Raw genomic sequence first — 27,985 nt, forward strand, 5'->3', positions numbered from 1 at the left:
TCTGATAGCTGTTGCTTGTTTTATTTTTCGTCCAAGGGAGGTGGTGTTGGACCGAGGTAGAGAAGACAGCGGTACACCAGAAACAACCCAAAGGATTGCTCCTTCTGTAGAAGGTCCTTAGACTCCATGATGCCTTTCAGCTGGGTGCTACACTTGCACCTAACTCTGGGGGCTTCACTTTCTATCCCTACAATTACTCAAACAGATAAAAGACTGGACGTTAACATGTAGTTATTAAGAGGCGTGATCTAATAGTAAGGAATACCACTTCCCACAAGTCCTTCAAACAAGATTTGTGAGGAGCTGGATTTGTCAGCATGTCAGATCTTTTTGAAACCCAGAGAGTAGAATGTAATCAATACCCTTGTCATAATTAAAGACCAGACTATATGCTTATACACTGATACCTCTGGTACCTTAATCCTTAAAATATTTAGTGACCCTTGCCTCTTGACACAAATATATAATGACCATTTTAGATCCGGGTAACTCCCTTTCTTTGAAGGCAGTTTAGGGATTCCACAGATAGGCTTTGAACCTGCTAAATGTGTATGGAAAACTGAGTGAATTACAAATGTCTTTTTCTCAAAAGTGCGTTTCTGGTTTCTGTCAGATTCAACAGGTCTGTACCTAAGACATGTTCTGAACCATTGCTTATGCAGAGCTTTTAGTCTTAAAGAGGGAGAGTAAAAGAAGTGGCAGAGTCCAGATTTATCACTGAACCCAATGCTTTCTTACTCCCTGGGGCATCTCCTAATACTGATCCTAAAATGCTCCTGATTCTGAGAACCTAGGGCAAGACCTGCCTTACAAAGGCCGGCCATTTTGCCTTATTCATAGGATCATAAACAAGAGAAGTGCATTCCAGGAAGAAGGAAGGCTGCTCAGAGTAGCAGGAGGCAGGGGCCAAGCTGCTCAAGTCACATAAACTCTAAGAAGCCCAGTCAGCAAAATAAGTCTATCTTCAATTCTAATTGAGTCCAGGACTCTGAGGAGCTGTGATTCACCCAGTTTTTCCTGCAAAAGGCACAGTCACTAAACTAAATTGTTGCAACTCACTTCCTCTTGCCTCTCTGGTTCACTCCACCAATTGTGGTTGTGAAATACATCTTAGGGAAGAAACAATATCTAAGCATTAAAAAGAAAATATCCCACTTTGCTCCTCTTCCTCCCTAACACCAAACTGCTCTTGCATACAAGATAATTTTTAAGTTATAAGATTGATATTAACACAATCATTGATAAAGAGAAAAAATGACCAACTAACGATGCTAGAATACTTATGCAAGCCCTAGAGTTAAGGGTCTCAGTGTGGACATCTTTCCAGAAATGGAAAACCAACCAGAAAGCTCATTACCCTGCATCAGCTGAAAAGCTAAGCCACAGCCATTTCCCCTAAAGTTCTGTTTCTGGGAGAATGAGATCTTCAAGAATAACTCTTGCCCCTTGATGCGGCAAAGTCAAACAAGAGTGATGGCAACAACTTGCAAACATGGTAATTCCTGCTCTAATTTTCCAGCACTTAAAACAAAATCCCCACTCAATACAAAGTTTCTGTGCCTCTTGCCTGAAATCAACAAGAAACAGCTCACCTCCCCAGACTTTTCTCTGCCCAGTTAAAAGCAATCTGCAGCCCAGAGATTCAGACCTAGACACACACATTTACAACTGTCTTGATCTCAGCAATAACTGGGAAAGCTTTGTACTCAACTCCCACAACTTAACCTGTCATTTAACCCTTTCCACTAGTGCTCCCTAATCAGACTGCTTCCTGTCTTGAAACAGAAACCCATATAATCCCCACTACCCTCATCCCCAGAACACAGCCCCTAGAAAACCTAGCTTGTACAGTTTGCACATAGCATGCTCTCTTCAAAGACCCTGCACACAAATACACAAGACACAAAAAGACAGTCAAGAGGAGAGAGGGGTCTGCTCAAGAGGGTAATTTTTTTTTTTTTTTTTCTGTGTGGACCTGGGTCATTTGGGGGTATTAGGTCATCTCTTAGCCTTGTAGTGTGATTTCTCAGCTGGATATATGTATGTGCAGGATGAAGGGAGTAGGAATAAGGGGTAAAAAGGTTACTATGTTTTTCAGCAGGTGAGGGTGAGAGGTGTAGATGTATATACTGCTGACTGGGGTAAGGCAGACAGACCCACACAGAAACAAGGCCTGGCCCCGCTGGCTTTCATATGGATAAAAGGAGGGGCTCTGGATGCCTGATCACTAAGTCTCATTTCCTCATTACTCTCTAACCCAGTGTTCACCAGAGTGTTTCATAGTCACCGGTTCTGTGGGATGCAAATAGAAAGGATACTGAGGTCAAATACATTTAGGAAACACTGCATTAATAGAATCTTCAGTTTGGTCTACTGCAGAAATTTTCAGAGCCTTTACTATGCTAAAATGGCCTTTCTCTATATAGAGAGAGAAAATAGTAACAGTATGCAAAAGTGATACTCAAAATATTTAACAATTGGTATAGCATAGACTCCAACAAATCAGAATGGATTTCAGCCATAAACTGCCAGTACCACTCTCCTCTTGAGAATGGCTCAGGCTGAATATCAGCCCATGTAGGATGCATTGTTTCCAAAAGTTTTGCCCAAAGAACTCTATTTTTATGTGCTATCTCACAGAACTGGTGAGAAATGCTCTGGCCACTGCTGGGACCTCATCTTTCTAGGGATGGGGTTAGGGCTCATGATTCTGGCCCCTGGGGTTCAGAAGAACGGCAGCCCTGGCAGTGACTCCTAGTAGCACCAGCTGATAGACTTGACCGTAGCTGTAGTGGAAACAGATTTCAAAAGACAGATGTTCCTTTGTCCCAGCTGTTCCGGGGACTTTGTCCCTGGTGGGTCAGCAGATGCCTGTCCAGGTGATGTTTTCGGCCAAAGCTCTTCTCACAGCGAGGGCACTGGAAGGGCTTCTCCCCAGTGTGGGTCAGCCAGTGTCTCACAAGGTGGTGCCTTCGGCCAAAGCTCTTCCCACATTCAGTGCACACGTGACACTTTGGCACGGGTGGGGCACGCTGCCGTTTCCTTGTGCCAGGGCTCTCTCCAACCTCTTGGCCCTTGCAGGATTTGCCTTCTGCATGCACTCTCTGGTGGCTGGCCAGATGGGAGTTGCATCGGAAATTCTTACCACACTCAGAGCACCTGCTGGGCTTGTCATGTAGGTGGGTTTTCTGGTGCCTGATGAGGTGATGTCTTCGCCCAAAGCTCTTCTCACACTTGAGGCAGCTGTAGGGCCTCTCCCCAGTGTGTGTTTGTTGATGCCTGGCAAGGTGGGAGCCCCACACAAACTGTTTCCCACACTGGGGGCATGTGTGGGGTCTTAACAGGGAATCCATCTCTGTGCTACACAGCAGGTTTGAGAAGCCGTCTTCCTGAAGAAAAGGGGGCCCCAGGAGCATTCCTCTGGAGCTCCTGTGCATGGAATCCCAGCTCTCATCATGCTCTGGGTTCCAGAGAACAGTATCTTCAGAAACGCTGGATAACATTCTGGGAGGTTCTGCTTCTAGTTCAGGGGTATCCCCCTCATGCTCACTTCCATCTCCTGTGGAGAAGGGGAAATACCAACCCCAAGAGAAGAGTCACAACATTTCCTAAGTCACAAATGAGGTTGTCTGATACCTGCCAGCGCCCAGACTTGACCCCAGAAGGGCTGAGAGAACATAGTCTAATGTCGTACAAGATAGTGCAACAGATATAGAGGTTAAAAGCCTAGGCTTAGGAGGCAGATTACCCAAGATGGAATCTCAGCTTTCCCACTTAATGTCTCTAAACCTTCATTTCTTCTGTAAAATGGGAAGAAATACCTCTCTCTCAGGTGGTTATAAGATAGATAGCACAGGACCTGCACATAGTTTAAGTACTTAGTAAATGGTATATGCTATTGTTATTATTTATTACCATTATTTATTTACTACTATATATTACTATTAATCAGCATCTTTCTATCTAAGCATAGATGGAGAGGGTTACAGAATGTGCTGCAATTGTCACTGGCTGAATGACAACTGTCAGCAATCCTCAAGGCATTCCTGAAATGGGTGGGAGGTTGACAACAATATCAACAACTAACATTTATTGAGTGCCTATTACGTGCTTGGCACTGTTCTGTTCTAATATTCTAATATATTCGTATATTTAATTTTCACAATAATTCACAGATGAAGAAACCAAAGGGAGTTTTATTACTTTTCAAAGGTCCCACAAGTACAGTCCAGAATTCCAATCCACAAAGTGCCTACTACACCATGCTGCTACGCTCCCTTGCTTTTGAAGAAAAAGATCTCTAAACCTTTCGTCTCTGGAACTCTCTGAGGCAGAGTAGGGATAAGACGAACATGGAATGATGATGCCCTGAACTGTGAAGGAAATGGCTGAAAGCCTATTCTAGGTTCTTACCTGTATATGTGACCCTCAGAATGTCCCTCTCCTCTAAGTCCTGGGGGTCAGGGACCCATTGTTCTTCTCCTCCTTCTAGTTGAGAAAGCATGTCCAGTTTGGGAATTGGAAATCCTGCTCGTGGGGAAGAAAAACAGGGCTGTCAATTAGTTCAACAGCAATTCTATATTTCTGAAACCATCAAACAAAAAACTGTTTCCTATTGTTTGGAACTCTAGACAAAAGAAGGTCAAGAAAGAAACATCTCCCCACCCCAACCTCTTCCCCCACCCATCTCTGTTAAGTCCCTCTTCTCTGCCTAGAAAATCACTCTCCTTCCCAATGAACCTGTTTTATTCCACTCAGATTTTCCAGCCCAACTGGCCTTTCTGGGCATAACTTCACTTTAGTCCTCCTACAACAGTCCTACCCCCTGCATCCCTGTCTTCCTCTATATGGTTCCCAAGTTTACAAGGACCCGGTTCCAGTTCTCTCTGCTTTGTGAGAACCTCCTAATTCCCAACCAAGAAAAACCTCAAGTTCAGTACTCCACAATTCAGCATCAATTGCTTTTTTATTTATTTATTTTTAATGATGCTTTACTCTCTCATTCTCTTGGGATTGGCCCTAGTGTTCTTTCTCTGGCAGAAGCATAGACAGATTCCCTGCCACAGAAGGGGTTCTAGACAGACACTGTCCAATAGCCCTGAAGCAGATGGCTCTGTCCTCCCAGAGTATAATCTTCTAGTGGCTGGAGAAGGTCATGCTTACTCAGAGAGACTACTATCCCACAGTTTTCTTGCATGACATATTCTCCATAAAAGTCTGTCTGAGAGGGGTCCAGGCTCCGCCACTCCTCCTGAGAGAAGCACAGTGACACATCCTTGATGGTTACCAGGCCCTGAAACAAAATGTAGCATCTTCTGTCAGCAGCTGTTTTTCAAGGAAAATGTGATTCAGTATGAAAGGCTAATTTAGTAGAGGAGAGAGGGTGAGAAATGATCTGAGAAAAGAGCTGCCCAGAAGTCCCTGGGTAGGGCACACAGTTTTGGTAAAGGGGAAATAAGGAGAAGAGTGAAGGTAGATGGTCAAGGAGTGAGTGAGTGTAATGTTACTGGAGGAATTTCCCAAGTGGGGCCATGAGAAGCTGGAGGCACCACAAACTCATCACCCCCTCTGTTGACAGGTGTCTACTCAGTCACTTCTCCCTGGCCTTACTCTTTTGAAGAAGAAATTGTGTACCATTTCCTCCTCCTTCCACTGGACCTTGCCTTTTCTATCAGCACAAAATGCTACAGATAAAACATTCTTTCTTGCCTCCCTTGCCACAGCATTAAAGATATGAGTTGGCTCACATGATCATCAATGGTATGTTCATCTTATAACTGAATAGAATCTATCCCTTTCCAAGGGGTCATAAGACCCTTGGAAAATTAAATGGAGCCACAAGAAAGGGAATTCTTGAGGTTAGGGTTTTTTGGGGTTTTGTTTGCTTTGTTTTTTGTTTTTTTATTTATTTATTTAGAGACGGAGTCTCACTCTGTCACCCAGGCTGGAGTGCAGTAGCGCAATCTCGGCTCACTGCAACCTCCACCTCCCAAGTTCAAGCGATTCTCCTGCCTCAGCCTCCTGAGTAGCTGGAATTACAGGCACCCACCACTACACCCAGCTATTTTTTTGTATTGTTAGTAGAGACGGGATTTCACCATGTTGCCCGGCTGGTCTCGAACTCCTCACCTCGTGATTCGCCCACCTCGGCCTCCCAAGGTGCTGGGATTACAGGCGTGAGCTACCGTGCCTGGCCATATCTTTATATTTTTAGGCAGCACAGTATAGTGGTTGGGAGCTCAGAATCTGAAGCCAAGTGACTCAGCTTTGCCGCTTTCTCACAGCATGACCCTACACAAGTGCCTTAATCTCTCCCTGCCCCATTTTCTCATCTGTAAAATTGGATAACTTGAGTTGTTCTCAGAATTACATGAGTTAATATACATAAAGCACCCTGAAAATGGCCTACGTGATAAGCACTCTGGGGGTGTACTCCTATTAGTACTAACACTATTATTATTAGCTTTCCACAGCTCTCCTATTGCCTTCTGAATCTAAACCTATTTTCCTCCCAGGTTCTGCCCCTCTTTATATCCTTCTTCCTCTTCTTTTCCATAAATGTTCCATCATCCACCCAATCCTTCCACTTTAGGTTCTTCTAAGCTTTCTTCAGGTCCTCTTTTCCTAATCTTTCCAGATTTATTTCCTAAGGGAAGGTAATTATTCTTAAAATCCTCCTGTGGATAACAAACACAGCCATCCATTAAAAACCCTAACCTTGACTAGGCACGGTGGCTCATACCTGTGATCCCAGCACTTTGGGAGGCTGAGGTGGGCAGATCACCTGAGGTCAGCAGTTCAAGACCAGCCTGGCCAACGTGGCAAAACCCTGTCTCTACTAAAAACACAAAAATTAGCCAGGTGTGGTGGCATGTGCCAGTAGTCCAGCTGCTTGGGAGGCTGAAGCAGGAGAATTGCTTGAACCCAGGAGGTGGAGGTTGCAGTGAGCCAAGATCGTACCACTGCACTCCAGCCTGGGCGACACAGTGAGAGTCTGTCTCAAAAACAAAAAACAAAGCAAACAAAACCCCAAAAAACCCTAACCTCAAGAATTCCCTTTCTTGTGGCTCCATTTAATTTTCCAAGGGTCTTATGATCCCTTGGAAAGGGATAGATTCTATTCAGTTATAAGATGAACATACCATTGATGATCATGTGAGCCAACTCATCAATGGGCTGCTGCGAAAGCAATACAAAGGCACCAGTGATGGGACCACAGGAGAGGCCAAAGGAAGCAGAGCTCACCTGTGATCCAGCTGCAAGAAGTGCAGCTGCCATCTCCCAGTCTCCAGTGTTCCCCTCCTGGGGAATTGCAGGAACCCAGGGAGCAGACTGAGCTGATGAGGAGAGAGAAGAAACATTAGAGAATAACTATCTACCCTTTCTCAATAGGGCCTGGGCCCCATTTTAGAGAGGCTTAAGGGCCACAGCTTCTGTATCTATGCCCGCTGGTAAAACTCAAATGCGTAAATGTAGATGAGAAGGCCATCACTCAAAATGTTCTGAAAGGGTATCAGATGGCTTTTAGTTAGACTAGCTATAGTTTGAATTTACAGTACTTGAATGTAATTTTCATCTAGTAAAGTGCAGCTTACTGAGTGAGTTATCCAACAGTAATCAGGTTGCTGTCATTTCCTTCATCTCCCTCATTCAGTATCACTAATTATGCATTTGTATGTGGAGGGAGTAATTATGAAGAAACAAGAGAAGCCCAGTTGCATGGTTTGCTGAATTCAGAAGCCTATTTTGTACCTGTGACCAGGTCTCAAAAAGAATGGACTGGTCCTGGTAAAGTTTATGCTATTTAGTCCATGGCAATTTGGAGATTTTTAGCCCTACTTCTGGAACAAATATTAGGAGACTACGCACTGTGCTTCCCACACACTGTGGGCTCTCACCCTTCTCCTGAAGGGACTGTGGCTCCTCTTCAAGGTCGCAGCACAGGTGCTCCAGAGGCCCTGGTGCTGTTCTCCATGGCCCCTCTTCCTTGCTTCCCCTTTCCACCTGGGGCTCTGCTCCATCCAGCTGTACATTGATTGATTCCCATCCTGTCCCCAGAGCTGCTGTCTGTTCTGAAAGCATTTTTGCTGCAGACCCAAATTGTGACCTGGAACAAATTCATATCAGCAATGCCCATGAAAATGGGAAAAGAGTGATATTCCTAAGGGAGTTATGAAGAACAGGCCCAGGGATAATAGATGAAACTAGATAGGAGGAGCTTGCTGGAAGATGAACTTTAAAAGCTTGATGTGTTCCGATCAACTGAGCCTGCACCAAGCTTCCTGGAGGAACTAAGAAATTGGCAGGTGCTATGTAGCAAAGCCACTAACTGGTATTTTGTGGACCTCATGATGGAAACAAAATATACCTGAAGATTAGAAGAAGTTCATTTAAAAAAAAAGAACTGTCCCAGAAATTCAAAGGCTATCCATTTAATTTCAAGCACATGAAGTACAGGAAAGTAAGCAGTTTGGAAACATACAGGAAGAAATACACATAGACCTGCACTCAACAAGATGGATGTAATCACACAGAAGATTTTCTGCCACAAATCACAGTCTCATCAGTTTAGAATGAAATGATTACTATAGGTAGAAGTCCCAACCAAGGGGCGTATTTGTATCATGAGCACACACCTCTTTCATGAGGCTGAGCCAAAAGGTACCTCACTTGGGACAAGCCTCAACAAAAAGGCAATGAGAACTGGTAGTAAATACGGTAGAAAAACTAATAACTTGGAAAGCAGGTGTAAGACTCCAAAGTAACCCTAACAAGTAAGAGAAATTGTTGGTCAGTGAGGAGCTGAAGTTTAATCAGGAAAAGTAAAAAGGAACAGAAAGAGTTTGAACCAGAGCTGGAAAAGGGGGAAGAAGTACTGCTAACATGACCCAGATGAACAAACCTGTTTGTCAGGCACCAGTCAGATCTCGTTAGAAAAATATATTCAGTTTGAAAGAAGCATATGGAGAAGCCAGGGTGTGTCCATCAGAAGACATGAAAGTCAAGAAAGGGATGGGAAATATAGCCACTGGGAAAGTTAAAAATGTCGGATGTAGTTTTTTCGGTCTGGAGAAGGCTGATGAATGATGTTACTAATGAATAAAAACAGAGGTCCCTTCTATCTCTACATAGGTCAAACAGAAAAAATGGGTCTTGATTGCAAGCGAAGAGATTTAGGTTATTATTATTTTTTAATTATTAATAATCCTGCAGTGTACAAAACCAGATAGTGGGCTCTTCTTTTTCTTTGGACATCTTAAGAGCAGGATAGATCACACTTCTGTTGTGATAGGGCTTTATGGCAGAGAAATAATCTGAGATCTGAGAATCTCTTTCTGCTTGGCAACATATTTTGGGTATTCTTATTCAATAACCAAACACTCGAGTCCGTGAAAGACTTCCAAGAGGAGTCAGAAACTTGGTAACTATCCTGGCTTACTTACATCCTTTTAATAACATTTGCAAGAACCTTGAAGGCCAGGGTAGGTAATGACAGATGTCAAGTCATCTATTTTCTTGCCTATTTGTCTTTGACAAAAGAGGTAGGTGGGAACCCTAAGCCAATGCACAGGAAAAACAAATTCCCCTTTCATCTCAAAAGTCCAAAGATGGCTCAGGGCCTCATGGGAGCACCCTGGAGGTTTCCTTTTCAGAGACTTTTCATGAGAAAGGAAAATTTTTGCTAAAGTAATGAAGGGAAACTTCCATTTTAGCTCTCTTCTCTGAATTCCAGCTCTGTATCCACTTTTAACACACAGGGCACTAATTCCCCCTCTTCATCCCATCTTTCTGGTTCTCTAGCCCCTGTGCAAATCCTCCCTGAAGGCTTTACCTCTAGCTACATATCTGGACACTTGTCTCAAACCCTTTCTCCATCTCCCCCAGGTAGCAGAGTCTCTTAATAGGAAGCCTCTTTCTGTAGAGCCCACTGGGCCAGCTGTTAGCCTTTCTATACCACTGATAGAAATCCGTGGAAGTGCTAGCAAAAATCTCAGCAAAGGATGGGATGGGTACCTGTCCTCAGCCTGCATTTCCTAAGATGTTCACGCAGAGCCAGCACCTGGGCGGTTAAGGTGGTAGCCCTAACCTCGTTTCTCCTGGTTCCAGGATGATCCCATGCCCACTGGAGTCTGCGTTCTAGGGCTTTCATTTCCCCCTTTTCTTCACACATACGGGTAGCAAGGGACCTGCAAAAGGAAGTTTTTGCAGCCAGTGCTGATGAACAGAAAAGGGGCCATGTTATAAAAATGAGTAGCCCAAGGGCACACGGACGAGTTGTGCTCCGTCCATCAGAGAACCCTGGCCCCTGCCACGGGTGGGGCATGGGCGGGACGGGAGCCTGCTCAGGGGTAAGGTTGCTTCTTCCCTCCTTCTTGTCACAGTGCCCCTGGAAAGGGTCAGATTTCAGAGAATCCGAGCAAGGCAGAAGTGGAGCAGGGGAAGTGAGGTCAGAAAACAGGTTTCCCATTAGCTGGGGCATGAGCAAGTGAAGAGAAAGGGAGCCACGGGGTAACCTGTGCGCGAGTGACAGCGGCGGAAGCCCGCAGGGCCTGACAGCTGCGATGGGCACGGGGAGACAGGGCGAGGGGCGGGCACAGAATGTCAGCGGGGCAGACCCCCAGGAAAGGCAGCAACCCGGAAGCCGCGCCGATCCTCCTCCCCGCCCCCATGGGTGACCGAGCCCCCACCCGCCGCCCCGGGAAGCCAGGAGTCCCTCCCTCCAGCCGCAGCTCCTTCCAGCCCGGCTCCACTCACCCCCGGTCGGCTTGGCCCGCGGCCCGGTGCCTCCCTCCCGGGCGCCGCCTGCCCCTCCCCTCCGCCCTCCGCTTGCGTCTGGGAGCCGGCGGCCGGCGGAGCCAGAGACAGGCGGAGACGGCGGCCCGGCGGGCGCGGGCGGGGCGGGCACAGGAAATCCCCGCCCGCTTCCGGGGCTCGGCGGCGGCGGAGGCGCGGGGAGTGGGAGGGAGGGGCGTGGGAGGGAGACGCGTGGGAGCGGGGAGGGGCTGCGGCTGAGGCGCCCCCGAATTGGCCGAACCCGGGACCTCCGCGCCCCCTGCCTTGGGGAGGGTACGGCCCGAGGCGCTTGGAGGGCGGTGGGCACCGGGATAGCAGCCTGCCGTGGCCACTTGCCCGCACTCTTGCCAGACTGACCATTTTCCGCTCTGGCTACGGGGCCTCCCACGGAGTTGTGTCCTCAGGGGTTCATCAGTTACCTGGAATTGCATAACGGCCCGATACAGGCCAGACCGAGGCCGAGAGTGGTTTCTCCAGACAAGAGTCTGGAATTCCTCAAGTAGCTTACTCTCTAGTTTTCACAATAGGATAAAGGGCTTGAGAGACACTGAAGAGGAGTCACTCATTCTGCCTAAGGGGAAGTCAGGTTGCTATTTGAAGTAGGCCTTGCGGCTGCTGTCCAATTTGCGGGAGCCGTAGCCGCAGGTGACACGTGAGCTCTCCAAATGTGGCTGGTCTGAACAGAGATGTGTTCGAAGATTTAGAAGATTTAATTTAAAAACTGATATTTTGGGTATATTGGGTTAAATATATTAAAATTAATTTCACTTGGTTTTAACTTTTTAAATGTGGCTACAAATAGTTTTAAAATTACAAATATGGCTTGCATTATATTTCTGTTGGATAGTGCTACCTTGGAGCATTAAGATGGATTTGACTGGAAAAGATGAGAAGGGCCTACAAACAGTGAGTAAACCCATTACTGTTAGAATCTGTTTATAACTTACAAGTCACATTCACATTCCTTATTTCATCATTACAACAATTTTGAAAAATTTTATTTAGTAGACTTAAAAAATAAGTGACTCACTTAAGGTCATATGTGACAACCATTCCTTTAATACATATTTATTTTCTACATGCGCCAGACACTGTAACTAAATGCGGGAAATTAAAGAAAGGATTCACAGTCTGGGGAACCACACGTCAACAAATATTTGCAATAAAACATAGTAGATGCTAAAACAGAGGAATGTACGCTGCACTTGGAGCAAAGAGAAGTGAGCATGTATGCGACGGAGGTCAGAGAAGGCCTCCCTCTGACAGAAATCGTGAGGCAGAGAAGAGTTGGGAGGGCTCTGTAGTGAAAAAGAGGAAAATGCAGTAGACACGCAGTTGGGAAGGGTATAGAGCATATTCTAGGAGCAGATCATGGGGGACTTGGGGGGAGTAGTAGAGCCAGAATTTTTATCCCGGGTCTGGAACTAAGTCCAGGGATTCTTTTCACTTATGCTACCACTGGTGATAAATATAAGATGTGTTAATTGGGGTAGGCTAGCAAAACCAGTATCTCGGACCTTGACTCCATAAAGGCTTATGTTCATACAAGTCACAGTGTGGTAACAAGTTGGTTGGGGCCAGAGGGTGGGGTCTGTACTTCTTGCATTCATTGAAGGACCAGGCTTCTTGCATTTGGTGGTTCTACCATGCCCTGAGGCCTTGGTAATGTAGCCAAATCTGTGGCCCTCAGATAAGGGAGGCTGGCTGTGGTTAACTTGTCAGAGATATTAGGGGCCAGTCCTGGAAGTGCTGTGTATCATTTTCACCCCAATGCCTTAGCGGGAATTTATGCGCATGGTTACATGGCCCCACCCAGCAGGGTGGCTGGGAATAAAGTATGTGTGCCTCCTAGAAAAGGAAATGGGGGCTGGTGGACACAGCCTTGCCTCTGTCACGCAGAGTTAAATTGAACATAACCAAGTACCTAAACCTGACTTTACCTGAAAAGAATGTTTGGAAAGAACCGATAGATATTATAATAGCTCAAACTCTCCTCGACTGTTTTGGGAAACAAATCAGTGTGAGATTGTTTCCTTAAAAAAAACAAAACAAAAAAAAGGCCAGGCGCAGTGGCTCACGCCTGTAATTCCAGCACTTTGGGAGGTCGTGGCGGGCGGATCACGAGGTCAGGAGTTCAAAACCAGCCCGGCCAACATAGTGAAACCCCGTCTCTACTAAAAATACAAAAATTAGCTGGGCATGGTGGTACATGCCTGTAGTCCCAGCTACTCGGGAGGCTGAGGCAGGAGAATCACCTGAACCCAGGAGGTGGAAGTTGCAGTGAGCGGAAATCGTGCCATTGTACTCCAGCTTGGGCAGCAGAGTGAGACTTCGTCTCAAAAAAAAAAAAAAAGAGGCTAAATGTATACCATTTCTTTATATCAGAATCTTTTCTTTTTAAAAATAACTTGTAATTTTAAATTTGTGTAGTTACATAATAGGTGAATGTCTTTATGGGGTACATGAGATATTTTGATGCAGGTATGTGATGCATGATAATCACATCATGGAAATCAGGTATCCATCCCCTCAAGCATTTATCCTTTGTGTCACAAACAGTCCAATTATACTCTTTTAGTTACTTTAAAATGTACAGTTATTATTGACTATAGTCACCCTGTTGTTCTATTAAATACTAGGTCTTATTGATTCATTCAAACTATTTTTTGTACCCATTAACCATCCTCACTGTCCCCATTCCCCCATTACCCTTCCCAGCCCCTGGGAAGCATCCTTCTACTCTCTATCTCCAGGGTTTCAATTGTTTTGATTTTTAGATCCTCCAAATAAGTGAGAACTTGTGATGTTTGTCTTTCTGTGTCTGGCTTATTTCACTTAACATAATGACTTTCAGTTCCATCCATGTTGTTGCAAATGACTAAATCTCATTCTTTTTTTATGGCTGAATAGTGCTCCATTGTGTATAAGTACCACTTATTCTTTTTTTTTTATTTTTTTATTTTTATTTTTATTTTTTTTATTTTTTATTATTATTATACTTTAGGTTCTAGGGTACATGTGCACAACGTGCAGGTTTGTTACATATGTATACTTGTGCCATGTTGGTGTGCTGCACCCATCAACTCATCAGCACCCATCAACTCGTCATTTACATCAGGTATAACTCCCAATGCAATCCCTCCCCCCTCCCCCCTCCCCATGAAAGGCCCCGGTGTGTGATGTTCCCCTTCCCGAGTCCAAGTGATCTCATTGTTCAGTTCCCACCTATGAGTGAGAACATGCGGTGTTTGGTTTTCTGTTCTTGCGATAGTTTGCTAAGAATGATGGTTTCCATCTGCATCCATGTCCCTACAAAGGACACAAACTCATCCTTTTTTATGGCTGCATAGTATTCCATGGTGTATATGTGCCACATTTTCTTAATCCAGTCTGTCACTGATGGACATTTGGGTTGATTCCAAGTCTTTGCTATTGTGAATAGTGCCGCAATAAACATACGTGTGCATGTGTCTTTATAGCAGCATGATTTATAATCCTTTGGGTATATACCCAGTAATGGGATGGCTGGGTCATATGAAGTACCACTTATTCTTTATTCATTCATCTGTTGATGGACACTTAAATTGCTTCCAAATCTTGGCTATGGTGAATAGAGCTGCAACAAACATGGGAATGCAGATATCTCTTTGATAAACTGATTTCCTTTCTTTTAGGTATATACCCAGCAGTGGGATTGCTGGATCATATGGCAGCTCAATATTTAGTTTTTTTGAGGAATCTCCAAACTGTTCTCCCTAGTAGTTATACTAATTTATATTCCCACTAGCAGTGTATGAGGGTTCCCTTTTTTCTACATCCTTACCAGCGTTTGTTATTGCCTGTCTTTTGAATATAAGCCTTTTTAACTGGAGTGAGATGATATTTCACTGGAGTTTTGATTTGCATTTCTCTGATGATCAGTAATATTGAGCACCTTCTCATACATCTGTTTTTCATTTGTGTGTATTCTTTTGAGAAATGTCTATTCAAATCTTTTGCCTATTTTTTAACCAGAGTATTAGATTTTTTTCCTATAGAGTTGCTTGAGATCCTTATATATTCTGGTTATTAATCCCTTATCAGATGAGTAGTTTGCAGATATTTTCTCCCATTCTGTGTGTTGTCTTTTCAATTTGTTGATTGCTTCTTTTGCTGTGCAGAAGCTTTTTAACTTGATGTGACCCCGTTTGTCCATTTTTGCTTTGGTTTTCAGTACTTGTACAGAACCTTGTCTTAAACATCACAAGGAATAAATGCAAAATGTCCTTATATTATGCTTTGGTGTGCCATCTCTTTAGTTGTCAATTAACAAACTCTGCAAGGTGTAGATCTGCATGGGTTCAGGGACATTAAGTGAGCCAACAGGCACAATCAGGAATTGAGCCCTAGTCTGACTTCTCACCGGGTGCACCTTTCACCAGAGTGGTACCTTACCTTTTACAGAAATTTTAAGGACAAGTACAAACTCCTATGCAATGTTACAGCAGGAATTAATTAAATATGCATTGAGTAGCAGGCAGATGATTCCATCTTTTTCAGACTTTCTGATGGAGGAGTTTCAAGATCAGCTTTGAAGGTGAAATGTAGGAAGGGCATCCCATGTAGCATCAGAAGGCAGAAATGGACATGCTGTGGCATGTTGTGGAATGAAGAACACACATGTGGGGGTGTCGGTCTAGAGTAGAGAAGAAACAGGGAAATTGATAGAACAGTGGTGAAGGTAGTGGATGAATAATTTTTTATTTGCTATATCAGGTGATAGGGAGTCGTTATATTTGTGTTTAAAAGGAAGTGATACACCTGATGGTCCTAATTATATCTTTGTAAGGAGACTTGGTGGTCCTGGGCTGCTCTGTTGATGGAATTCTGGTAACTGGAATGAGTCGGGCACACAGGTGGATTCTAATGTGTGGAAAACAGAGTTCCTTGGGACATAGCAGCATTCTTCCTGCAGCTGTTGGTCACAAGTAGATATAGGATATGACTGTGAGAGTGAGTGGCTGCAGTGGTGAACACAATCATTTAAGGTAAAATAAAGCCAAGGAACTGAGAGACTAGAGTGCTAGCAGGGATGGGGTTCAAAATATTTAACTACCACTACTAGCATGGCATGGACCTGTCAAAATAGACGTAGCCCATAATGCTGGTGCAGGGTCCTGCAGGTACCTTGTTGTGTTAGATGATTACTTTTTGTTTCTGAATTGTGAAGAGATCTGTTGAATCCTGATGAGGGGCTAGAGCATTAAGGCATGACATTGAAGAGGATTGACAGTGGCTATGAAAATATTTCAGTATTTTCGCAAGGAATACAATTATACTTGCACATAGTCATATGCAGGAGATGCATTGTCCACGTGGATGTTGAAGTCACTAGGAATAATGAAGGCATTATGGAGAGAGGGATAGTAAGCCAGTTGATGGAGTCTTAAATGAAAGGTGACCAGGAGTATTGTAGGTAATAATAACAAGGAGGAGTGTGTGTGGAATAGTTTGATGGCGTGTGCTTCAGTGCAGCTGGACGTTATTTACAGAGGAAGGATGAAAATGGTACTTGAAGCAGCAATGAAGAGAAAAGAGAACATTTACTGCACTTGTAACTCTCGGTGATATAAAGCAATGGCTTTCAAATATATGTATATAGCTGGGTGCAGTGGTTCATGCCTGAAATCCTACTTATTTGGAAGGCTGAGGCAGGAGGATAGCTTGGGGCTAGGAGCTTGAGACCAGCCTGAGCAACATAGCGAGACTCCACCTCTAAAGCAAATTAGCTGGACTTAATGGTGTGCACCTGCAGTTCTAATTACTTGGGCAGCTGAGGTGAGAGGATCACTTGAGCTCAGGAGTTCAAGGTTAGAATAAGCTACGATTGCACCATTGCATTCCAGCCTGAGCAGCTGAGCAAGACTTCGTGTCTAAAAATAAATAATTTTTAAAACCCACAAATATATGTGCATATATATGTGTGTTCAAAGTATATATTGTGATATACAGCAAGAAATACATTTATTTTTATTTTATTTTATTGAGACAGAGTTTCGCTCTTGTTGCCCGGGCTGGACTGGAGTGCAGTGGCGTGAACTTGGCTCACTGCAACCTCTACCTCCCAGGTTCAAGTGATTCTCCTGCCTCAGCCTCCAAAGTAGCTGGGATTACAGGTGCGTGCCACCATGCCCAGCTAATTTTCTATTTTTAATAGAGACAGGGTTGACCATGTTGGTCAGGCTGGTCTTAAACTCCTGACCTCAGATGATCCACCTGCCTCATCCTCCCAAAGTGCTGGGATTACAGGTGTGAGCCACTGCACCCGGCCAAAAAATACATTTAGATTATGATCCAGCACACCCATCATTTATTTAATTGAAACAAAATTTTCATAAAACAATGTTTAACTACATACAGTATATGCTGAAGTTTTATGTTGTTACTTGATTTAAAGTTTTCTGTTAACTATCCACTAAATTAATTTCACAACTCACTAGTGGGTTGCAAGCCACCATTTGAAAAGCCTTTATTATATAGATTGTAGGATTTAAAAATTGCCACCTCTTTCGAGGGCTGAAAGGGAAGCGTGCTATTTCCATAAGAGAGAGCCAGGTTTCAGTTAGATAAAGGGGGTAAAATAAACATCCATCATAGAAGTTGAAGGATATAGGGAATTTTATGGATGACTGACCCTGAATTACATAGGTTACAGTGGAAGGAGTAAGGGGTTGTGCTGGGGTTGGAGCCTGATTCATGTTAGGCAATGTAGGCGACTCTAACAGGGTAAGAATTTATATGATGAGGAATGATCTGGAGGGTAAGGCTTCTTGTGTGAGTATGGGAAGCAAAGATCTAGGGCATGATGGGATTAGTAGTCATCTAGTAAGGTGGATAATTAGTTCTAATTATAGACTGCTCTCTCGGTCAGCTAATCAGTGGTGAGGTGAGGTGCAATGGTTGATTGGGCTGAGTAGAAGTTATATGGGTCATAGAATGAAGATGTCACTACAAGTGTGCTGAGCTCTGTCGGCCCTCTTTCAATCCTGTTGTGGACAGGTTAAGGCTACAGGAGGGGTATATTTCCAGAAGTACCAGAGCTCTGAGGGTGGGTACCTTACATCATACTTGGCAATGGGGTTGGTAGTGGGAGTGGTATCAAGGTTTAAGAGGTTCTGTGGCCTACCCTTTTAATTGCTACTGTTCTTGATATTGAGGGAGAGGGAATGAGTGGCCTTACCAGAGGGTAGGTAACAGTTTCTTGTGGACTCTTTATGTAGGAAAATTTTAATTAAAAAAAGCAGCACTAAATTAAGAAGTAGGCAGGAGTTGTGGTAGAAAGTTCAGGAGTTCGAGACCAGCCTGACCAACGTGGAGAAACTCCATCTCTACTAAAAATACAAAATTAGCCGGGCATGGTGGTGCATGCCTGTAATCCCAGCTACTCGGGAGGCTGAGGCAGGAGAATCACTTGAACCTTGGAGGCGGAGGTTGCGGTGAGCCAAGATCGTGCCATTGCACGCCAGCCTGGACAACAAGAGCAAAACTGTGTCTCACAAAAAAGAAAGAAAAAGAAAAGAAAAGAAATAGCACTAAGTTAAGAACCAAAGGCTTTGTTTTTGATCTTGGCTATGTCTCTGGGTGACAGATTAGATCCTTAACCTCATCTATCAAATAGATATGTCATTCTTCTTTTCTTTAAAAGCTGTTATGATGACCAAATTAAGAAAAAATAGGCCGGGTATGGTGGCTCACACCTATGATCCCAGCATTTTGGGAGGCCAGGGCAGGCGGATCACCTGAGGTCAGGAGTTTGAGACCAGCCTGGCCAACATAACGAAACCCTGTCTCTGCTAAAAATAAAAAAATTATCTGGGCTTGGTGGCAGGTGCCTGTAATCCCAGCTACTTGCAAGCTGAGGCAGGAGAATCACTTGAACCCAGGAGGTGAGATGTTACAGTGAGCCGCGATGGTGCCACTGTGCTCCAGCCTGGGTGACAGAGCAAGACTCTGTCTCAAAAAAAAAAAAAAAAAAGAAGAAGAAGAAAGAAAAAAGAAAAAGTATAGGCATGTGGTATGAGTTTATAAAGCCCAATTCAAATGTAAGATGTTGGCAATGGGCATTACTTGGTAGAAATAATTTGTAGTCAGTGTAGATAGTGAACCCTAGGCAGCTGTCAGTGACAGGATTTAAAGATTCTTTTGATGGTGGGACACGACACAGAGACACTTGGATAGATTAAAGGCAGATCTCTTTGTTATGTATAGCTCTAAAGCAGAGAAGGTTGCCATGCAGGGCCACGTAGAGGGTTGCACCCAAGGACAAAGAAACTTCATGCTGGAGCTGCAGGAGGCTTATGTATGGCAAACAGGATGGCGTTAGCAAGGTATGTTGGGTTTCCCAGTGATTGGATATTTTGAATAATTCTGTGGCCTAAAGAAAGAGGGGGCTGGGCTGGGCGCGGTGGCTCATGCCTGTAATCCCAGCACCAGCACTTTGGGAGCCCAAAGTGGGCAGATCACGAGGTCAGGAGAATGAGACCATCCTGGCTAACATGGTGAAACCCCGTCTCTACTAAAAATACAAAAAATTAGCTGGGCGTGGTGGTGGGTGCCTGTAGTCCCAGCTACTTGGGAGGCTGAGGCAGGAGAATGGTGTGAACCCAGGAGGCGGAGCTTGCAGTGAGCTGAGATTGCGCCACTGCACTCCAGCCTGGGCAACAGAGCAAGACTCCATCTCAAAAGAAAAAAAAAGAAAGAGGGGGCTGGTCTTGGGTGTTAAGGATCTGGGGACCTCTGGCAGATGGGTATTGTATATTTTAACTTAGGAGTGTTAGAGCCTGATAAGGGAAGTAGTTGGGCTAGGAGCTTGCTACACTGTTCTCAAGAGTAACTGAGAGTTCATGACATCAAGACTGGGTCAAGACAGCACTTGTGAAATATGTTATACTAGGACAGCTTCTAAGTGGTGTAATTTCAAATTGTCATTTTTTAAAATAGCGCAAAAACTTGCTCTAAGCAGACTTATTTGCTTCATCTTATATTTCATATAAGCATTTTGTTGAACACTGCATTTTAGTATGCTACAGAAAACGTACTCTTTAATTCTGTCATCTATGACTTAAAAATATTTTAAGTAGGCCATATTGTTGCGTCATTATAGACAAATACCTGGCACCATCTAGGACCCAGTGGCAGAAAGAGTTAGAAGCTGGGTTAAATTATGAGATCATAAATACTTATTGCATATAATGGTTGGAATGATAGTCTCAAAGTTGTTTTCCATATCCGTTTAGGATTATTTTCTTACTGTAGAGCTGTGGTAGTAGTTTTAAGATGTTCTCTAGTTGAGATAGGAAAAACCAAAGTGATTTTCCCTACTCTCTACTCTCAGTCACTCAGTGCAATACTTCTGACACCAGATTTGTAGGTTTTTTCGCTGCACACCAAGCATTTCTCAAGTGTATACCACTGGTCATCCCCTAATTTGTGTTAGCAATGCTGGCACAATCTTCCAGGAGATAACATCAGATCCCACAGCTTAAGGGCTCAGTCCCATAAGACTGACTACTTTAGATGCCAATTGAAAGCTCCAAGTTTTGACCTGTGCTTCTGGCTGGCTATACATCTCCTCAAGAACAAAAATCTTTCTTCTTTAGAGATTATTTCTCTATTTCCCAAGCAGCAGAATCACATATCTTTTTCTTTCCCTAAGACATACTTTTCCTTCTTTTTTTTTGGCCTCAACATCCTCTGCAGAGCTGTTTTTACTTCCTGGTTCACTATAGATGAGACTATAGATGAGAGGGTTCACCAAGGACGTGATCACACTGTACTGAACACAGACCACTTGCCCCAACACCGAGCCTGAAGTAGAGTCTGGGTGTCTGAAAAAAGCTATCCCATAGAATGAGAGAACCACAGTGAGATGGCAAGGGCATGCGGAGAAGGCTTTGCCTTGGCCCTCAGAGGAGCGGATGCTCAGTATGACAGATGTGATTCTAGAGTAAGAGAAGAAGGTTAGGGAAAGTGTCAGTAGCCCCCAGAATGCCCATGACACAGCTAGAAGAATCTCATTGACAGTGGGATCAATGTAGGACAGAGGGAAGAATGGAGGCAGCTTACAGCTAAAATGGGGATAATGTCAGACCTACAGAAATGTAACTTGTGGATGAAAAGACTGTACATCAAGGAAATCAGAAATCCCACTACCCAAGCAATGCTCACAATCACCATACAGAGAGGTCTGTTCATGACCATGGTATAGACCACAGGGTGGCAGATGGTAGCGTAGTGATCACAGGCCATGGCAGAGAGCAGACAAGCTTCTGTTCCCCCAGAGAGAGTGAAAAAGAAACTCGGTGAGGCAGCCCCACATTGAGATGTTTTTCTTTTGAGAGGAAATTTTGTAGCATCTTGGGCACAGTAACTAGGAGTAGCTGAGATTCAGAAAGGACAGATGTCCAAGGAAGAAGTACATGGGTCTATGCAGGTGAGAATCAGCCCTGATCTCCAGGATCATTACCAGCTTCCCTGTCAAAGTCAGGAGATGAATCACCAGGATTAGCACAAAGAGCATGGTCTGGATCTCGGCATCACTGGAAAATTCCAGAAGGACAAACTCAGGACTAACATTGACATTTATTATGGTTGCTTCCCTCAAAAGAAATGAAGGGTTCTCTACTTGGCAGGGCGTTCATCTGAGTCATTCTCACTGAACAGGAGTTTTCTACTTAACAGATGAGTATATCTCTTACCTATGGCCCAAAATGGGAAACTTGGGATAAGGAAGTGTCATCTTAAATACAATCTCCTCACTTGCCCTTCTTTCCTACCTTCTAGCACTGTCTCTGCATGATCTTGAAGCCTTCACTCTATACCTCCATCACTCTTTAGTAAAAGTACCAAGTGCATACGAATCAGGTAGGTCCTGGAGTCAAAATGAGACAAACCGCCCCAGTGGCAAAGCCTGGAAAATCTTCTCTGGGTAAGCGTTGGGAGGCCTATGGGAAAATTATTCCTTCTCAGAATGGTAAGATCATAGACTCACACTATGTAAGGATATTTACATATTATACTTTAATCCCTTCATTTTACAAATGAAGAGAATGCATTGCCTATGGTCTCATAACAAAGTGAGGACTAGGTTGGGACTAAAACCAGTCAAGGTTGAAAGTAGAACCAGGTGTTTCAGCTAGTCTTGTATGCGTCCAAGTGCATCATACTTCGTGGTTTTGAATTGTTAGAGCTGAGTCTTGTGTGGTTAGTGGATCATGTGCAACTTTGCTAGTAGGGAGTTCGCCTCTTAAATTTTTTCCTTCAGCTCCCCACACATCTAAATCTTTTGTGAGGAGATACATTGAAAGGGTAAGTCTGGCTCCATGAATGTCCCATCTGTATAGCTGCAAAGTATCCTGATTTAGAAGGGTCCTGGGCTCTGGCTCTGTTTACTTTTTTTTTTTTTTTTAGACAGAGTCTCACCTTGTTGCCCAGGCTGGAGTGCAGTGGCACAATCATGGCTCACTGCAGCCTTGACCTTCTGGGCTTGAGTGATCTTGCTGCCTCAGCCTCCTGAGTAGCTGGGACTACAAGTATGTACCACCATGCCCAGACATTTTTTTTTCATTTTTATTTTCTGTAGAGACAAGGTCTTGCTATGTTGCCCATGGTGGTCTTGAACTCTTGGGCTTAAGCCATCCACCTGCTATGGTCTCCCAAATTGCTGGATTTACAGGCACAAGCCACCACACCTGGCTTAGTAGGGAGTTCACTTAAATTGTAATATATGCCAGTATTCCTTGGCTCTGACACCCAACCAATGGTCTCTATAGTTCTGTGTCAACTGCTACTGAAGTGGAAAGAGCACTAGTCTTAGAGTAAGGGGCTTAGTTTGTCCTGGCCCACACATTCTAGTGGGATCATCTGGGAAGAGTTCACTTTTTAAAGCCTTAACTTATTTATTTGTAAAACTGAGTAAACGAAATAAATGCCCTTGTAAACCATATAGCCTATGATCTGCTATACAAAAATAAAATTTATATATGTATGAACAAAGACTGACATTGAATTTTGAAAAATAGATTTCTCTACTGGGTATTAGGCTGATGGACATTTTTCTTTTTCTTTCTTTTAATTTATATATATTTAGAGGGTACAGTGAAGTTTTGTTACATGGATATATTGTATAGTGGGGAAGCCTGGGCTCTTAGTGTAGCCATCACCTGAATAGTGTACATTTTACCGCTTAAGTAATTTCCCATCCTTTAGCCCCCTCCCACCCTCCTACCCTTCTGAGTCTCCATTGTTATTTCTCTGATGTTGTAAAATTATTTTTTCATTGAACATATATATATATATATATATATATTTGCGTGCATGTGTGCAGTAAAAAGGACTTGGAGATTTTCAGGAAATACCCAGCCTAGTTTTGTTTTCTCCAGAGATAAAAGGCAAAGGAGAAACCTGAACTGAAGTGAGAGAAAAGTGCTAGGGCAAAGGAAGCTGAACTTCTAAAGAAAAATTTGTCTCATGGTCTCTTCCCCCCATCATCATTGGACATCTCAGTAGTTTGATTCCACTTGGGTACATGTGACTGGACCAGATGCCCTCTTGAAATGCCCCAGACCTAGGATCCCAGAACACTGCCCCAACAGTGTTTACAAAGTCTATTAAACAGAATCCTGTATGCTCTGTGATAGCACTTCAGGGGCCACCATATGTGTTGAGGGGATGAGGAGTTAGAGGGTGCCTCTCTGCCCTCATAGCCACCCCAATCGATTTGTCTCTCCTTTTATCTGTTTAATAATACTTGATTTGTGTAGTAGGGTTTCATTGAAGCAAGGATTCCATGACTAAATCCCTTTCTAAAACTACAACTTTAATGGCCAGAAGAAATAAAAATCTCTATCCCTATTCTCCACTCTCTTCATTTTTGATCCTCCAGGAAATCTCCCTCCTACTCTTCATCTGGCTGCTGCAGCTAGTAACACATTTTAAAATAAAAGGCTAACTTTTTTGGGGATCCAGAACTTGATACATAAAGAAACAGAATAGAAAGATTCCAGATGGAGGAAGGGCAGAAGCCTCAACCTTCTGGCTCAGCCATTACTTGGTTGACTGAGGTAGCAGTGTTTGACTTTGAGAAACACACATCCCTAATCTGTGTCCAGTTTCCTCCTGTGTAGGAGGATATGGGGCTTGGACCTGTTGTTTTTGCAGATCCCCCCCGTTACATATGTCTGTATGCCTCCGGGTTTCTCTCACCAACCTTGCTGAGCAGAGGTGCTCTGGGTCTGACAGGTCTTCTGACTTCTGAGCTGGGCTGCCTGCCATAGGGCACTGCTGCTGGAAGGAGACTTGGTTCCTGCAGCTGGAGTTGAGAGGCCTCCAGACAGACCCCAGGAAAGGTGGACTTTGCTTTCCAGTGAGTGATATGACCAGAGACAAGTACAGACAGGCAGCGACTTAAAGCCAAAGTGTTCAGGTATCTGCTGGCACAGGCATGGGTCTTTTTGGAGATGGCTGTCTTAAGACTTAGAATTTTCTCTTGTTTTATCACCTTTTACTCCCTCAGTCCTGAGGAAAACTCCTGATCAGTTTGTGTGATTTCTATTTATTCTTTCGTCAAATCCCTGGGATCTTGTGCCAGGCAGACCCTGGTGTGGGGTGGTAAGAAGGGGCCCCAGAGAGTCAGGAATTGCTCAGTGCTCATGGATGAGGTGGCATTAGCCAGAGCAAAGGGGCCTCTGGTCCCGGGACAGAGTGGCTACTGACATGGCTGTTACCAAGAGAAGTCTGGCTAAGGACACAGGAGTGTAGAAAGCTCCTAGCCACAAATTCTACTAATTAAGAATCAAGGGATCAAGAAGCTCTGGAAAGGATTAGTCTTGTCTCTGATAGCTCTGATTCTGAACATGAGTTTGTATATGCCCATGCACACCTATACCTAGGTAAACACAGTTGAAAAGTTTCATTACTCCTATGATGCCATTTACTTTTTAACTACTCTTGCTTCTCCAACTCTCAGCTTGGGCTCTTACCTCCTATTTCACAGAGATAATCTTCCTTTCCCTACTTTAGTTTTATTATATCTCCCTCTATATGTTGGGCTTTACCACTGTTATTGCTCAAGTTTTTCCTATTTGAAAATGAAGTGGGCACAATTAGTAGCCCTTCCTCCTCTGGAGAGAGTTGGCTTCCCTCAAACCAGCCTTAGTTGTCCTGGGAATGGCAGGGAAATACCAGCTGTGCTAAAGAAACATGGTGAGTACAGACACAAGAAAGATGAAACCAAAACTTTGGCTTACCTCTGTAAACTGGGAATTACTCTTCTGTAACAGGACTAAAGGGAAGCTAAGCATTTGGAGTATAAAAGAAAGCCTAGGCCAGGCACAGTGGCTCACATCTATAATTCCAGCACCTTTGGAGGCCAAGGCGGGCAGATCACCTGAGGTCAGGAGTTCGAGACCAGCCTGGCCAACGTGGTGAAACCCCATATCTACTAAAAATACAAAAATTAGCCAGGTGGGTGGCAGGTGCCGGTAATCCCAGCTACTCAGGAGGCTGAGGCAGGAGACTCACTTGAACCCGGGAGGCAGAGGTTGCAGTGAGCCAAGATCGGGTCGTTGCACTCCAGCCTGGGTGACAGAGTGGGACCCTGTCTCAAAAATAAATGCATAAAAATAAAAATAAAGGCTATCCAACTCCAGGCTGTTTGATCCCCCAACTACTTCCTTGTCTTTGCTTCTCTTTATAGCCAGTTTTTTTTTTTTTTTTTTTGGAAGGATAGTCTATGCCACAATCTCCTCCTTCACTTCTCAGTCCATTGTCATCTCTTTTTTTCTGCTACCTCTATCACCCCTAGGGACAATTCACTTACTATATTCAGAACACCAAGATATACATAAAGACTACAGTTGATTGGTGAGCATTGCTGGACTCAGGTGGAGAAGGCTTTGCCTTGGCCCCCAGAAGAGCAGATGCCCCGGTCAATTCTGGAGTAGGAAGAAAAGATTTGGGATACTTTATGATTCCCTGTGATATGGTTTAGATGTTTTGTCTTCTCCAAATCTGAGGTTGAAATGTGACCTCCAGTGCTGGAAGTGGGCCTAGAAGGAGTTGTTTGGGTCATGGGGGCAGATTCCTTATGAATATCTTGGTGCTATCCTAGCGGTACTGAGTGAGTTCTCATTCTACGAGTTCACATAAGATCTGGTTGTTTAAAAGAGCCTGACATCTCCTTTCTTTCTCTCTTGCTCACTTTCACCACGTGACACACTGGCTCCCCTTCACCTTCCACCATCATTGTATGCCTTCTGAGACCCTCCTAGAAGGAGATACCTGTTCCGTGCTTCAGGTACAGCCTGCAGAACCATGAGCCAAATAAACTTATTTTCTTCTAAATTACCCAGTCTCAGATATTTCTTTGTAGCCATGCAAATGAATGAACACAGCCAGAAATGGAAGTTATCTCACCAAAATTACCTGTTGGCAATAAGATCTGTGTTGGATGAAGGAGAAGTAGAGGCAGCTCAGAGTTGAAGAGAGGTTATAGGGCTTACAGAAGCGTTAAGTTGAATGTGTCCATCAACTTAGGCCAAGTTATGCTGCAGTAACATGTGACCCAGAATTTCAATGGCTAACAACAATAAAGATTTAATTATCATGCTACATGTCATTGAGACAGCTGTGGCTTTGTTACTACATGGTCTTTACCTCAGGACCTAGACTTAGAGAGCAGCCTTTAAACTGGGATATGGCTGGTGTTTGGACTTATGAAAAGAGAGGAATGGTGAACTATAAACTGGTTTTTAAAACTTGTGCTCAGAAGCGATACCTGTGACTTTTTTTCCAAAGTAAGACACATGGCCACATTTGAGTCAATCATCCTCTTACAGAGATAAATCATCCTCTTACAGGGAGGTACGTTGAGATTACATGGTAAAACCTGAGATCAATGGGGTAGGGAGAAAGCATAATTCTTCCCCAGGAGGGTTAGCAAATATTTTGAACAGTAATATAATCTTCCATGTTATTAATGAAATTATTGGTCAGCAAGGAGGTAAGAACCTACTTTCCACTTTCTGTTCCCTCTCCTTCTCCAGAGAAATGCAAATAAACTGCTTTTGACTGAGAAATAGAACAAGAGTGACACTTGACAGTTTATCTGTCACAGGCCATAGCAGTGAATAGTCAGGCTTCAGGGTACCTTGAAGAGATGAACAAAACTCTGGATCATACAGTCCCCAATGTGAAATATAGCCTCCTTGATTTATTTGCTTCTTGCTAGGATACCTTCCCAATAGAAGTTTTCAAATAAGGTGGCAGTTTGGTAAATTTTCTGAGGTTTTCTATCATTTAAAATATTGGGCCCTAACTTTTAAGAGAGTGTCACTGGATACATATTCATAGTTTTAAATTTATTTTCTTCAAGGCTTTGGAAATTTTACATTACTCTCTGTATCTGATGTTACTTTTGAAAAGTCTGATTTCAATGTGATATTTTTTCCTTAGTAGGCAGTTCTTCATCTCTACAAACATTTTTAGAAACTTTTAGGAGCATCTTATTTGTCTTAGAAGTCCTCAAGATTCATTTTAAGTGTTTAAGTGGTTTTCTTTATTTTTTATGTTTATCTATCCTGTTTCTAACTTGGAACTCTGAGTGCTTTTAATCCTAGTTTGTTTTTCTCTGTTTTTACTCCATATGAATTTTTTTCTTTACAGCTTTATTGAGATATAATTATTGTATAATAGACTGCATATATTAAAAGTGTGTAATTTGATGGGTTTTGACAGATATATGTACCCATGAAACCATCAATGCAATCAAAATAATGAACATTTCCATCACCTGCAAGTGGTAGATTCTTATTTCTTTAAATATGCCTTGGTCATTTTTTTTTCCTTCTTCCTCCAGGATGGTTATTGAAAATTTTTCGTTTTTGGATTTCTCATCTTTTCATTTTGAATTGTTAATTTTTTGTCCATCTTGGTGTTATCTAGAAGAGCTTTTCAACCAGATCTTTCAGCTCAATAATTAACTTATTGGTTATATTCTTTTACTATTTGTCTCAACTATTTATTCATTTTAACCATTATATATTTTCTATTTTAATTATGAAGCATACATTAAAAGACTATATATAATGTCTGTATGCAGTGAGAATGAAGATAATTGGACCTCAGTGTATCTCACCCAGATGAAGAAATAAAA

At 43.4% G+C, this 27,985-nt stretch overlaps 1 protein-coding gene and 1 long non-coding RNA gene across 14 annotated transcripts; one reads left to right on the forward strand and one right to left on the reverse strand.

The window, feature by feature from the left end:
* Positions 1 to 2: 2 nt before the first annotated feature.
* On the reverse strand, positions 3 to 11,273 carry ZNF641 (zinc finger protein 641). 13 transcript variants are annotated; one of them, XM_074006749.1, is made up of 7 exons: positions 10,756 to 11,273; positions 10,015 to 10,187; positions 7,870 to 8,107; positions 7,246 to 7,337; positions 5,164 to 5,293; positions 4,414 to 4,527; positions 3 to 3,559 (listed from the first exon to the last, which is right to left on the reverse strand). In XM_074006749.1, the coding sequence occupies exons 1-6, from the start codon at positions 11,223 to 11,225 to the stop codon at positions 4,461 to 4,463; spliced, it is 1,170 nt and encodes a 389-aa protein (XP_073862850.1). In that variant the 5' UTR covers positions 11,226 to 11,273; the 3' UTR covers positions 3 to 3,559; positions 4,414 to 4,460. The 13 variants fall into 13 exon arrangements, with proteins under 13 accessions (XP_073862850.1, XP_065380190.1, XP_073862849.1 ...); XM_065524118.2 differs by having other exon boundaries at positions 7,899 to 8,107; positions 10,088 to 10,187; positions 10,756 to 10,906; XM_074006748.1 differs by having other exon boundaries at positions 7,899 to 8,107; positions 10,756 to 10,906.
* Positions 10,959 to 27,985, forward strand: LOC135966223 (uncharacterized). Its single transcript, XR_010579378.2, has 2 exons — positions 10,959 to 19,160; positions 21,616 to 27,985. It is a non-coding gene; the product is annotated as an uncharacterized lncRNA (long non-coding RNA).

This window comes from Macaca fascicularis, chromosome 11, assembly GCF_037993035.2.
Source record: "Macaca fascicularis isolate 582-1 chromosome 11, T2T-MFA8v1.1".
Taxonomy (NCBI): Eukaryota; Metazoa; Chordata; class Mammalia; order Primates; family Cercopithecidae; genus Macaca; species Macaca fascicularis.